The sequence below is a fragment of the Camponotus vicinus genome, unplaced genomic scaffold (assembly GCF_025532165.1).
Source record: "Camponotus vicinus isolate PSW18456_S1 unplaced genomic scaffold, iyCamVici1.0 SCAF_5, whole genome shotgun sequence".
Lineage (NCBI taxonomy): Eukaryota > Metazoa > Arthropoda > Insecta > Hymenoptera > Formicidae > Camponotus > Camponotus vicinus.
The window spans coordinates 18380063-18393273 of NW_028141977.1; the positions used below are offsets into that span (position 1 = coordinate 18380063).

Sequence of the window (13211 nt, forward strand, 5' to 3'; positions counted from 1 at the left end):
CATGATTTTTTTTGTTTTCTTTCATTTTTTAAAAGTATTTTATGATTTAACGATTTAATTTATAACATCAATATGCTGATATTAACATATTTATTCAATAATCATACAAATCAGTTAGAAATTTTCCATATTTTAAAAATAACACAATTAGTTTCAAATAAAAAAATTTATAAAATTTTATAATTTTCTCTCTCTAATTTAAAATTTTTCTAAATTTTCAGAATAACAATATTAACCTTAAAATTATGATACGTTTTATCTCATTTAAAGTTATTGTGGATGAAGATGAAAAAATAAGACAAGTAAAAAGCAAGACTCACCGAATAAGAGCGCATGCGCCTCGCTGTGGCATGTTTGGATTTCTTCGAGCGAAGCTTTGCGAGAGCGCACTCGATCGCAACGCTGCAAGAGACCCGTCTCCGAGAGTCTGGCCCACACACTCTGTAATCGGCCACCATGTTCAGGATGACCTCTGACCGTCTCGCCGCAAACACACGCATGTTTCAGCATCAGCGGATCATATGCTAATCCAGTAGTGGGTCGATGGGGAGAAACTCGTGCGAACATATCGCCGCTGTTGCCCTGAGGACCTTTAGATTCAAACTTTATGAGTTAAAAATATTCAAATGTCAAATTCCGAAAATTTAATTAAATCCGTAAAAAAAAACAAATCTACAAAGATCGTTTATAAGTTGTAGATTAAACTTAGGCATGTATTATTTCTCTATTTAATCTCTACAAAGATTGGAAGAAGGAAACATTCAAATTGCATACAGTTTGATTGAAGACAAACGCAAATCTATTCAACGCATCAAAGCAAAACCATTCTTTATCAAAAGCATACTCAATGATTACTAAACAAGACTCTTTTAGTGCATCTATAAAGAAAGCTCAAAAGAATTAAAAGCTTTACCTAAGTGTACAAGAGGACTCGAAAGCGCTCTCGAGAGCGGTCTGGCCGATTGAGAAGTCCTACTTCCGGCGTAGACGGTTGATTCGTTCGTCTGCAGCGTATGTCTCATCATGAGATCTCTTTGTTGTTGCAGAAACTGTTCGCGATCCCTCTGCTGCTTCGAGATCTCGCTCTCTTCAGGATGATCTTTCTTTCCCGTGAGATCTATCACCTCAGACTCTTCGGTTTCCGGTGCCTCGTCCAGTTGATTGGCTTGGCCACGCGAGCCCACTCGCGTTAGCACCGTCTGACGGATCTGTTGTTTCAGATAGTTGTGTGCCTGTTGTTGATCATGTATTTGTTTCTCCGCGAGATATTCCTCATAATGAGTGGTCGGTGCGATTATGCCGCCCTGCAACATTGGGTGACCCAGGGGCAGTGGCGCGGATTGAGTTCTACCTACGCGATAAAAAAGAAAAAGTCGTGTAAAACTCTTGGAATCGCCGATAACATTGGTTATTGAAAAACGCGTGCTATGTTTCGCGGCAATGGCTCTCCTCGAGAAACTTTGGATGGCTGTCCAGTATCGTTTTTTAAAATCACTTATCTCAAGAGAGTCCATTGTCCAATTGGAACAGGGCACGCGCACGGTGTAAGAGCTTCTACGAAGACAAAGAGGGAACATACTACCTAAAGGCCGGTGACCAGCCTTATGAAGTCTCGCGTGAGCTACTTGTGTATCCGTGATCGGCGGCGCGGTGTGATACACCGTTGCCGCAGCCACAGCCGCCGCCGGATGCTGCCTGCTGCCTGCTACCGCTGCCGCGGACGGCGGCGCCGTTTGCTCCTGCAAGTTCTGTTGGATCTGCTTGTGGATGTACGCCGGTTCGCCTTCGATGACCGTCAAGGACGGATAGAACGGTAGGGTGCCGTGCAGCATCTGACCGGTGAGAGGCATCCCAAGACGTGCCGTGAACGCGGCGCGGACTTCCGCTTCCGAAACCGGCGCCAGTTTCGTCCCACTCTGCAAGAAGAAAATAGCAACTGTCAGATATTCGAAAAGATTCATCAATGCTGTCTTATTGTTCTGAAAACACAAAATATTTTTCAAAAATCCGATTTTTCAAAATAAATATAACAAGTGACTTTTGCATTAAGAAAAATTGAATTTTAATATTAGACTGTTATGTGTGGTTACAAAGAAAATTCTAAGCAAGGAAAGGAAAATCATTTCAGCAAATGTATAGAAGGGAAAACATAAAATTAAATTATGTACAACAATGTAAATCATAATGATGAAAACAGTGAAAAGACAAATTTACCGATGAGCTCGACGGCACATGGGGTCTACCCAACGAGATGTTAGGCATGGACGGTGAACTGAAGAGCGAAAGATCCGAAAGGCTGCCTTGTTGACTACTACTAGTAAGACGTCCTCCGTACGCAGGACTCTCACCTTCCTGCAACAAATCGGCCCAAACATTTTCTCGCGAATATTCTCGTAATGGATGATTCGGAAAATTCATATACACGGCATAACAAAAATGTATGCGTGTGTATGTGTGTGTGGGAAGCTTACTTCCTGTATCGCCGTGTTGCTTCCAGCAGTGGGACTGGCTTGAGAATTGTTCACAGTCGGAGGAGAGTTAGGCCCGGATTCAGGATTGCTGCCAGAATCTGTAAAAACGTACAATTAATACGTCGGAACCTTAGTAAAGGAATAAACAACATGTGTCACCTCGTTGCGTAACAGGAACTAAATGTGCGAAATAATCGCGGATGATGATCGCGCGCTCACATTACTCGAGATCTAATCTCGCTTACTACGCGATTGTCTCAAAGAAGAAAGACGTGTGACTTTGATGAGATCTCCCGAAAAGAATCCGACTCCTCATACACCCGTAATGTAACACGTATATATAAATCTCGACCGCGACGACGCGTGACGAGGAACCGACCCGAACAAACGACGCGTTCAAAAGTGTGTCCAAAGACATGCTTCAGATCACACCTTTCGATCCGTCGCATTATTCGGGGAGTCTCTCGTCAAGCGACTCATTCAAATACCAACGGAAAGACAGCTGACAGTTTTTAGCACTAATTTACATATGTTAATCGGATAGAAGTCTAATTCATGCTGTTACAGGAGAGTAAGTAAGCAAACGTCAAAAACTCAACAGTCAATTAATCGTTCACTCGGGGTGCAATGAGAAAGAGAGAGATAGAAAGAGAGAGAGATAGATAGATAGATAATGTTCGGCGAATGCTCACGCAGAGGAAAAATAGAGAGAACTCTCAATCTAGGATACTCGGTAGTCCTCTCGAAAGAAGCTCGAATGTGCGCGCGCGTTTTTATGTAATGTGTGTGTGAGAGAGATAGACAGAGAGAGAGAGAGAGAGAGGAACGTACTTGCTAGTAACGACTTCCTCTTGAGATGCGATAGCAGGCGGTCCTTCCGACGTGCCATCAGGGGTGAGTTTCTCGACGCTGCCATGTTCCTCTCCACGCGCTGTTTTAGTCGCACCTTCAGCAGGTTCGGCTCCGAGGCTGGCCAATTTTTCAGCCGGTTGTTAGTCGGTCATTGTCATACCGAAGAGGGGCAAGGGGGGGAAGGGGAGGGCGGAGGAAGGTGTGGTTGGAAAAGAGGTACTCGGACTAAAAGGCGCGAGAGAGCATGATCGCTCGCATTCGCTCGCTCGTATTATCGTTTTGCTGGCGCGTACGAAATCGCGAAAAAAAACTCGCGAAGTGAAAATTTTCAGAGAGGCCTCCTCGTGACACTCGCCTGGTTTGCGCGTCGATTTGTAATTAAAAAGTGGAAGTCAAAGCGGGCTAAATGTCAAGCGGTTAAAATGTCAAAAATGATATTTTTTGAAGTAACAAACGAGTGAGAGTGAGGTACGTTTGCAAAAGTACTATGTATTAACTTATTTAGTGTGTATTTAAGCAAGTTAAGAGACGTTAAATCAAGCAGTTTGAGATATCGAATTAGTAAATATTTCTGCAATCATACACGAATGAAATTTATGATATCCTCTCTTGTTGTAGTATTTCTGACACTTTGACTTCTACTTTGATTGGGCGAAGAAAGCTCTCTCGCGAAATAATGAAGATGGAAAGCTTTTTGCACGGTGAGATGAAATCCATATTAAAAGATAAAAGAAGAAGAGATAATCTTAGAACTATTAGACGAATGAGAAGGGAATTCCTCAGATTCAATTTATAAGAAATTCTTGCACGGGGACTGAAACCTTAATTAAAATTTAAATTATGTAAAATTCTGTAATTGCAACGCTATAATTATAATTTTACACGTAAATTTTTGTGATAAAATATACACACAAAAAAAAAGCAAGTAACTTTTTTTTATATTTACCACTATTATTGCGTATATTTTCATATAGAAAAATAGTTTTTCACGATTAAATAATATGAAAATACACGAATAAAAATATTGTCAATCAAATATTTCTTCATTTAATTCTTTTGCGATCAAATATCGAATATAAACAAATATAATAAAACATAGTTTATTATAATAAAAAAAAGTTAAATATGAAAAAAAAAATTATCTTCCAATGCTAACAATATAATTATCCTTTAATACTTGTCGAGAGAAAAAGATATATATTCTATATTTCTTCCCAGATTTCTCTTTACTTTTTCAATTCTATGAGCTCGTGGAAATCGTACCATTTATCTTGATGTAATGGATTGCGTCGCGAGAAATAAAGATGCTATTTTTAAAGAATAAAAAGAATCGCTGAGGGGACAAGAGAGACTACCCGTCGCGTGCGTGCTTTCTTACTGTGGAAGCTGCAAGTGCTTTTATTTATATACAAGTTATACATTGGTGCTTTCTTCATATAAGTATGCGCAATCGGCGAATTAAAATAGGCGATTATTCGTTCGCCAAGTGATCGATATAAATTACAAGCACGTGCGCACGCATCTCAACGAGAGCCAGCGAACGGACAAACGATCCTAACTTTTTTTTTTTAAAGCCGGGCAGGCATAAATTAAAAGTGTCACGTGCACAGAGGAAAGACGGATATTCGCGTAAACTAATTCGGGGACTCGGATCGCGAATAATTAATTCAGAGATCAAACACGCCGACGTATCGACTTGTCGTATGGTGTCGACGTTATCACCGGATAATCCGATCGAGCGAATCTTATCTCGAAGAAGAGAATCGCACACATTGTCTTTCTCTATATTGGCGGATAAAATCATAATCGGAAAAAGCAAACATCATATATATTTATATATATCGACGTAAGCTGCTCTGGGATTCAACTCGGTTCTCGGATAGCGAAACACCATGCTTTAGTAGACACATTCTATCGGCACACATAAACTACCTGTACGAGAGCTATGCATAAGTCACTTGATACACCCCGGGACAATTACCTGTCTTCCTGAGCGGGAAATCGTCACCGAACTTCTCCTGGAGCATCTGCGGCATTCGATATGGATGCGCCGCATTCGTGGTGCTGGATGATTCCGATTGTGGTTGCAACCTGGACAAGAGAAAAATTCGAAACACGCTGTTTATATTAAAATTATTAATATCCAAACAAATTATTAATTAATAGTCTAGGAAAAGAATAATGGAATATAAAGTACACTCAAAGAGTATGTTTGCAATTTTTAATAATTACACATGATTCATATGATTTAAAAAGTAAGATATAAAAACATTTTAAATGAAGATTAAATAAAATTCGACTATATTAAATCACTATTATTTTAACAAGATAAAAAGCGCATAATTTTTGGTAAAATAAAATTAATTTTTTTGTTTTAATATCACAAATTTATATTTTATATATTTTATATATTTCTTTATATTTCTTATATTTTCTTAATAAAGAATTATTTAAATAATTTTAATTAAGTAAAATTTAATGTATTTGGGGGATATTAATCTCGTTTGCGTGAAATCGTATTGACATTTTCATAAGTTGGACATAATTTTTTCTTACAACTTGCCCTGAGATAACTTAGGTGAAGTAAAAGATATGATATTTCGAGTATAAATAAGTCGAAATATTGCGTATGCACATCTGAGACAGGGATTATCATCGGCGGGGACAAGGAAATAACGTCGAGAGCACTTTGGCCGTTGCTAAATGGAAAACTGGGCCAGGTTGTGCTATTACCGTTACTTCGTCGGCGGCGGCGAAGACTAACGACGACGATCGCGACGCGACCCATTAAAATCAAAACTACGTGCAAATTTTGATTCGGTGCCGTCCAAAACCGATCGGGACATCGACAAGCAAAGCTCCTTTTAGCTTCTTTTAATTATCCTAAAAATGGAATAATATAATATCTGGCGACCTGTCTCTATTTGTAAAAATAAAAAAGGACATAAATATTCAGCGCTACTCTAATTATAAGAGAGACATGTATGCGGTAAATAAAAGTATTTTTAATATATATATTTGTAATAAAGTATAAAGTGAAATTTGAAAGTTCTGTATCTAAATATAATACCATAATATATTTTTTCTAAGCACTTGTTCCTAATAGAAGAGATGAATTCTTAGAAGAATAATATCTACAGAAATCTTCCTTAAATTTAAAAGTAAAAAAAAAATATTTGATAAAAATGGTTTACACTAATGATCGACAATCGAATCTCTTACTTTCCCAAAATAAAATTCATTCAATATTAAATGCGGAATAAGATTGTGTTCACTGTATGTATGTGTGTCAATTTTATTTATAAAAAAAGTAATTTCTATACAAGAAAATCTTTCCGAATCCAAATATACCAGAACCACACACATTTATCAAAATATCTTAAAATATAATAATTTTATTTTATTTCATCCCACATCATATGTTAACTTACCAGCTCCTGTATCCGGGTGTACCAGGTACAGCTCCGTTCGCCGCAGCGGCTGCCTCTCTCTGCTTCTTGTTCACCAGGAAGCTCTATAATCGTAAGCACTTTGTAAATAGAGAATCGTATAGACTCGCATGACAGATTCAGAATGCATATCGCTTATTATGTGAAAATTCGGAAAAACACAATACTTAAACTCAGCTCGTCTGATAAACTCCTTCTACTTCTTTGACTTCTAATTAAACTATTTTTCAGAAAAATTAAAATAAAATAATTATTTTACGTTAACGGAAAAAATAAAAGCTTATTAACATCTTTAATTTTTAATTCGATCTACGCTAAATCATTTATTTTCTCTTTTTTATATTTCTTGCTAAAAATTGTTTATCGCATACATAGTTTTAAAATAATATCGCTTCTTGATCGACAATGTTATAAATATATATTTTTTTGAAAATCGATAAATAAAGGCAACTTTTTGCATAAAATTTTCAATTCGAATGTGCTAAAAATTTATATACATATATTGTGATTTAAAAAAAAATAAAGAAACAAAAACTTACCTGAAGGCGTTGCTTGACTTCTGTGGACGCGTTCGCGCTGTGATCGTGTTTGTCCTTCTTCCTGAGAGCCTCCAGCCTGTCCTTTTCTCGTTTCTCTTCTAGCTTCTGCTGCTCCCAGAGCTGCGGCAGAAACAAAATTCTGTTCTGAGAAAATTTTCATTTTTATTACTTTCATCTATATGCTTTCATCTCGAAAATATTATCACAGGATTTTGCAAAGCAATGTAAAATTGCAGTTTTTATTAATGGTTGGCGAGAACTATGTTCGATCAAAAACAATTATTCGCGAATTCGCGGTAATGTATATTGGCGATTATGTAGAAGGGCATGTGCAACATTTATTAAATCCGTCCCTCTACCCCTCTTTTCCCCCGGGAATTGCATCTTAATTGATTTAATCCGGCATGTACGCATAACCTGTGCAATTCAAATTATCATTTATAAGCGACGCAAACTGTATCCTCCGCGTTATTATATCAATGGTTTTAGCTCGATTACGAAATGCGCTACAGCTGCTGTATTAATGATTATGGGATTCAATGGTAATTTTCCACATGCTATCTAGCCTACTCTTCTCGCGTAGAGGAAGTCATAATTTCCAAGTAAAATTTTGTATCTCACACGATAAAACTATACTGACTTGACAAGATAGAGAAAAATTAAATATATTTTTAGTTTTTTTAGACAATTTTTACAAGAGATAAATATGCAATTTATGGAAGATCGAATATCTTTGTTAGTAACGGAAAGAATAAATACGTGGAAAGCCTCATTAAAACATCGGAAAAATAAGGAGAGATCAGATTCTGAAACATATCAATAGTTATTACGAAATATGCGAGATAAAAAAACTATCTTGACTCTTCGACAGACAAAGTACAAAGAAGAGAGATATAATATAAATCGGATATCTAACGTGGAGGCCTGCGCGAAATCCCGGGACATCATCGAGCATCAATTTAATTCGCGTGTCGCGTAATCTCTTGCTCCGATTGACGTCCCCCCCGCTCCGTGATTCGGCCATAATCGTCGGAGAACGAAGTAACAGCATGATTCGACCGCAGAGTGTCGAATCATTTATTAACACATTTAGAAATCCGACTCCCAAGTCGGATAACGCGCTTGTTCGCGATAAGATTCATTGGGTCTCTCCCCCTGTCGCTCGAAGAGACTTCCGAATAATCTCGCGACTGACCGCGGAAAACGAGACTCGTTCCACAGAGTTCATCGACATCGTCACCACGGCTCTATTCTACGCAGTCTGGCATCGTTCTCGTTCGCGTGACGTCTCGTCATTCGCCAATTAATAATCCGCCGCACACGTGGAACGCGTCTTTAACGAGGCTGCGCTCTCTCTTACGCGCCAAGTTGCTTTCTCGCCCGCGCATTTTCGTATTGTCAATTCGAGTATTAAATTCTTATTTAATATAGCTAGAGTTAGATAAGAGTCTATAAGTCAGTTACTCAGTCGGATTCAAAATAAATAAATAAATAAATAAATAAATAAATAAATAAATAAATAAATAAATAATAAATAAATACATAAATAATACAATATTAATATAGAAATATGTAAATAATGAATTCAATGCAACATGGCCTAATATATGTATATTCAATAATTTTAAAAAATTAATCAAAGTTAAGAGAAACTTAAATTTATTTTAATTTTATTTTATAGAAAAGTTTTGTATTTTATGTTTGCTTTTTAAATTCTTATTTAATATAGTTAGAGTTAGATAAGAGTTTATAAGTCAGTTACTCAGTCGAATTCAAAATAAATAAATAAATAAGTAAATAAATAAATAAATAAATAAAAATAAATAAATAAATAATAAATAAATACATAAATAATACGATATTAATGTAGAAATATATAAATAATGAATTTAATGCAAAATGATGACCTAATATATGTATATTCAATAATTTTAAAAAATTAATCAAAGTTAGAGGAGAAATTTACATTTATTTTAACCTTATTTTACAGAAAAATTTTGTATTTTATATATTTCTATATACAAATTTTTAGAGTCTTAAAAAACGTGATAAATTTTACTTTCGAATAATAAATAAATAATAACTTATATTTTTGAGTAATAACGACATTTTTTCCCCTGTATCTCATGTATAAATGATATCATCATGTTCACAATTAAACACTTTCATCTAATCTCTTTAGTTTCCATTATATAACAAATCGTACTTACAATCATCGATGAAATAACATTGTGTGCTAATCGATAACCGAAAGAAAGCGTGACGTGACATGATAATATACAAAGCACAATCGACCAATAAAACAAATCGAGACAGTTATTGCGCGCAATGCACCTGCGAGAACGAAAACACCTGCGCGCACCTGTTAATACCTCCCCCGTTTGCCGAAGACGGAAGTGACGTCGGCACGCGCCACAGGTGCAACGGTATGTTTACGGTAACTCGGCGGCCGAAAATAGCATAGACGTTATGGGATGTCGATCAAAGGTGCGAGGAGAACGGATGAATGAATCAAAACCCTCTCTCTTTCTCGTTCGTCCACAATAAAGTCTTCTTCGAAGTCCAATCAAGTTGAAATGAAAAGAGATTCAATTCATATATCGTGATACAACTTATTTATTAGTCGCACGTTACTCGAGATATTTTTTTTAGTATAATTAAAAATAAAATATAAGATAAAAATAAAGATAAAAAATAAATGAATCATCGATTTTTATGATAAACACTCTTTATTATTCATATTTCAAAATACTAATGAATTTTTTAAATTGGTAAAAAGTACTCATATTAACGATAAATAGACTTCTATTTGATCAATTGTGATCTCTCCACTTGGAATGTAATAGAATTGGATTTGATTTGATACGCAATAAGAGTTATGTATGCGAAATGATATTAATTCAAAGTTTGCGTTACTCTAAAACATGCTGCAAACACGTCTATTTTAATTTATACCCTTCGTTTCGCGTCGGTGAATAGCAATTTTCTATGACATATTTATACGCGATGGTACACGCGTTAGAAGATTATAGGATGAATCCATGCATAATTACAATAAACGAGCGTCACGATGAGTACGTGTTATGTGAAGTGGAAAAGCTATCGATTTGTAGTAAAACTGCATAATTCTATATATCAAAATAGTTCTATATAAACGATTTGAAGTTATGAAAAATTTGAAGTATTAAAATATATGTTATAAACATTTTGAAACATTCGCGCATTTGATACGTAAATGACTTTAAAATACAAAAAAATTGACTCAAAATTTTTTAGGTGCAATTCGATAAAAATTCTCATATTTGAAAGAGATTACACATTTTGAATAATTTTTCGATTAGCCTGGTTTTCATCTTTTGCGCAAAAATTCAGATCTTCGTTTATTGGTATGCTAGGTAAATTATTATTCTAAATTAATCAGCTTTCGATTGTTCCCAGACTATTACATGTCAAAATGCATTTTACAGTTGCAAGTTAAAGCAAGTTACTGCAACTGCAAGTTGTAGCTTAAGATTTTATTTAAATCGATACTTTTTTAAAAAGCTTTTAAAAAATAGAATTCTTCCTAAAGCTGAGACATAAAATTCTTAAAACTGGAGACATAAATTGAGACATAAACTTCTTAAAACTGGAAGAGAAACAATCTTTCTTCGCAAGGATAAAAGTGAGATGTTGTATGCATGAATTTGGCAAAGATAATTTCTTTGGTAAAGATCTATTTGTTTATATTATCAAGAATGATAAAACTATTGAAAATAAAAAACCTATTAAATTTTTAATAATTTATGAGTTCTCGAAATCAAATGATATGCCAGTTTTACACATGCAGACACCGGAGATTGCGAGCTCAGTCGATCGGGAATCTTGGGATTCCGCGCGACGCGGCCAGTTTATTTTCACGATCAACCATTATTGTTACTATCGCCTTCGTGACGCACGTTACGCACTTCGCCGACAATAAGAGGAATATTCCGTTGGACTTTCGACAGAGCACAGGGAGAAGAAGAAAGAGAGGAAAAGACAACAGCATAGGATGACGTTTCGAGAGAATTGTCATCGAACGGTGACGGGGACAGGAGAGAGACGGGTATCGGATAAAAAGCGAGAGAGAAGGATCCTCTCTATTATGGACGGTTGCTGTGCTGTTGCTGCTGCTGACCGCTGGTGCAAGTGTCGTCCAGAGAGAAAGACAGAGAGATCTCGATGCAATCCGCATTTGCGCGCGTTCTTTTATTTGAATCGCGATGAGAAACGGCATGTAATAAAATGATAGATGCATCAGTCAACGATTGGTTAAAACGAAAATCGTTAAAAGATGTATCTTTTTATCAGATAGAAAAGAGAATGTAGAAGAAAGAATGGAAAATGATAATTAGAAAAAAAAATAGAAGTCATCTATATTTAATTATTTGAGAAAATAGAATAAAAGAATAAAGAGTATACAATATCCATTTTAAAAAGAATCTTTGTGATTATCAAAGCCAATAATCTTTTATAATAATATCGATTTTGATATATAGAGAACTTTTTTAACATAAAGTTAATTAAAATAAATTCTAGCTCACAAATGGAGCAATAAGATCACTATTAAAGAGCTAAACTTATCGAGATACGTATAATAAAATAACAAATCAATATATGTGAATTGCGAAAAAAATCTTAAAGATTAGACTCACCTTGAGTTGATGCATCTGTTGCTCGTGCAGTTCAGCCAAATGTCGTTCCTGTGCCTGATATTGCTGCCGGAGGATCTGCTGTTGAAAGTGATGGTGCTGCTGTAGCTGGAAACAAATCCAGATATCTCAAGGGTATTGAAATATTCTTAACTGAAGATTAAAATGAAGAGTGAAAGAGATGGAGTGTGAATAATTCGCGCAAGTGTAAAATACGAGTCACTCCATACACATATTTCTTTTTTCAACCGAAGTGGTCACAAAAAAAGCCTACGTTCTACAATATAATTTCTCTTTTAGCTTATCTCTTTTATTTTATCAGAGAATTAATTTATTAACAGACATTTATTTTTTTCTCGATTTGCCCAACGGATGGAGAACAAAGGATCTCGATAAAAAAAAAGAGGAGATGCAGATTTATGCATATGAGTCTGTTCAATATATTTCTGAATAAGCTATTGTTGCGCATCAAGTGAAAATGCGAAAGTGCAAAGTTTTACGCCAACATGACACGCGCATTTGATCCGTTTAATCCAATTCACCGTGTCCCTCGAATGTTTTTCGTTGTCGCGTTCGTTGCACGTGGGCGACTTTGACTCGTCTTTTCTCAGAAGGAAGTGCGTGGGTCGCGCTCACACGAAGACCAAAACAATTTCGTCCAATTGGTTACATCCACAAATGAGCACACGCGTGAACGTTATTACCATGTGATTTTCATTGTACTGTGCAAGACTATTTAAAAAAATCAAACATGATATCGACACGAAACTGCAGAGAGTCTACATCTGACATAACTCTAGGATTAATTTTGCGATTCTCATTGATATTCCGCCAATCTGAGATTTATTATTCTCCTTTTTAGAAACAAAATTGAAAAAAAAAAACAGAGAATGAGAGTAACTTGAAACCTAACAACTTTAATTAAGTTTGCGAGAACATGTTTCTTAGTCATTTCTTAATTTCAGATGAGTCATTACCGAAGGGACAAGATCTTAGTGATAAATTAAATTATTTGATTCTGTATAATAAAGTCCATGCTCAAAAGTCCAATTCTTCAAAATAATTAATGAATCAAAATGTCAAAGTTATATCAAAATTTTATGTGAAAAATATAGTTTTGTATAAATTGGATTTTTTCATGTAGCTAATTCGGTTCGATGCACAATAAAGATTATCGTATATAAATGTATAATAGTATAAATAATCAAAACAATAAGATAATTAATT

The 13211-nt window shown here is 35.5% G+C and overlaps 1 protein-coding gene across 16 annotated transcripts in view; it reads right to left on the minus strand.

Annotated features, from left to right (window-relative positions):
• Hdac4 (histone deacetylase 4) overlaps positions 1-13211 on the minus strand; it is a 101246-nt gene that overhangs the window by 6537 nt on the left and 81498 nt on the right. For 11 of the 16 annotated variants that reach the window (XM_083100207.1, XM_083100206.1, XM_083100213.1 and 8 more), the window contains 10 exons: positions 11988-12092; positions 7312-7431; positions 6755-6837; positions 5305-5414; positions 3303-3440; positions 2472-2569; positions 2215-2352; positions 1580-1916; positions 914-1351; positions 321-590 (listed from right to left, as the gene is read on the minus strand). In XM_083100207.1, coding sequence (XP_082956333.1) covers positions 321-590; positions 914-1351; positions 1580-1916; positions 2215-2352; positions 2472-2569; positions 3303-3440; positions 5305-5414; positions 6755-6837; positions 7312-7431; positions 11988-12092 — 1837 coding nt within the window. The remainder of the gene's footprint in view (positions 1-320; positions 591-913; positions 1352-1579; positions 1917-2214; positions 2353-2471; positions 2570-3302; positions 3441-5304; positions 5415-6754; positions 6838-7311; positions 7432-11987; positions 12093-13211) is intronic. The other 5 variants (XM_083100214.1, XM_083100201.1, XM_083100199.1 and 2 more) reach the window with 4 other exon arrangements.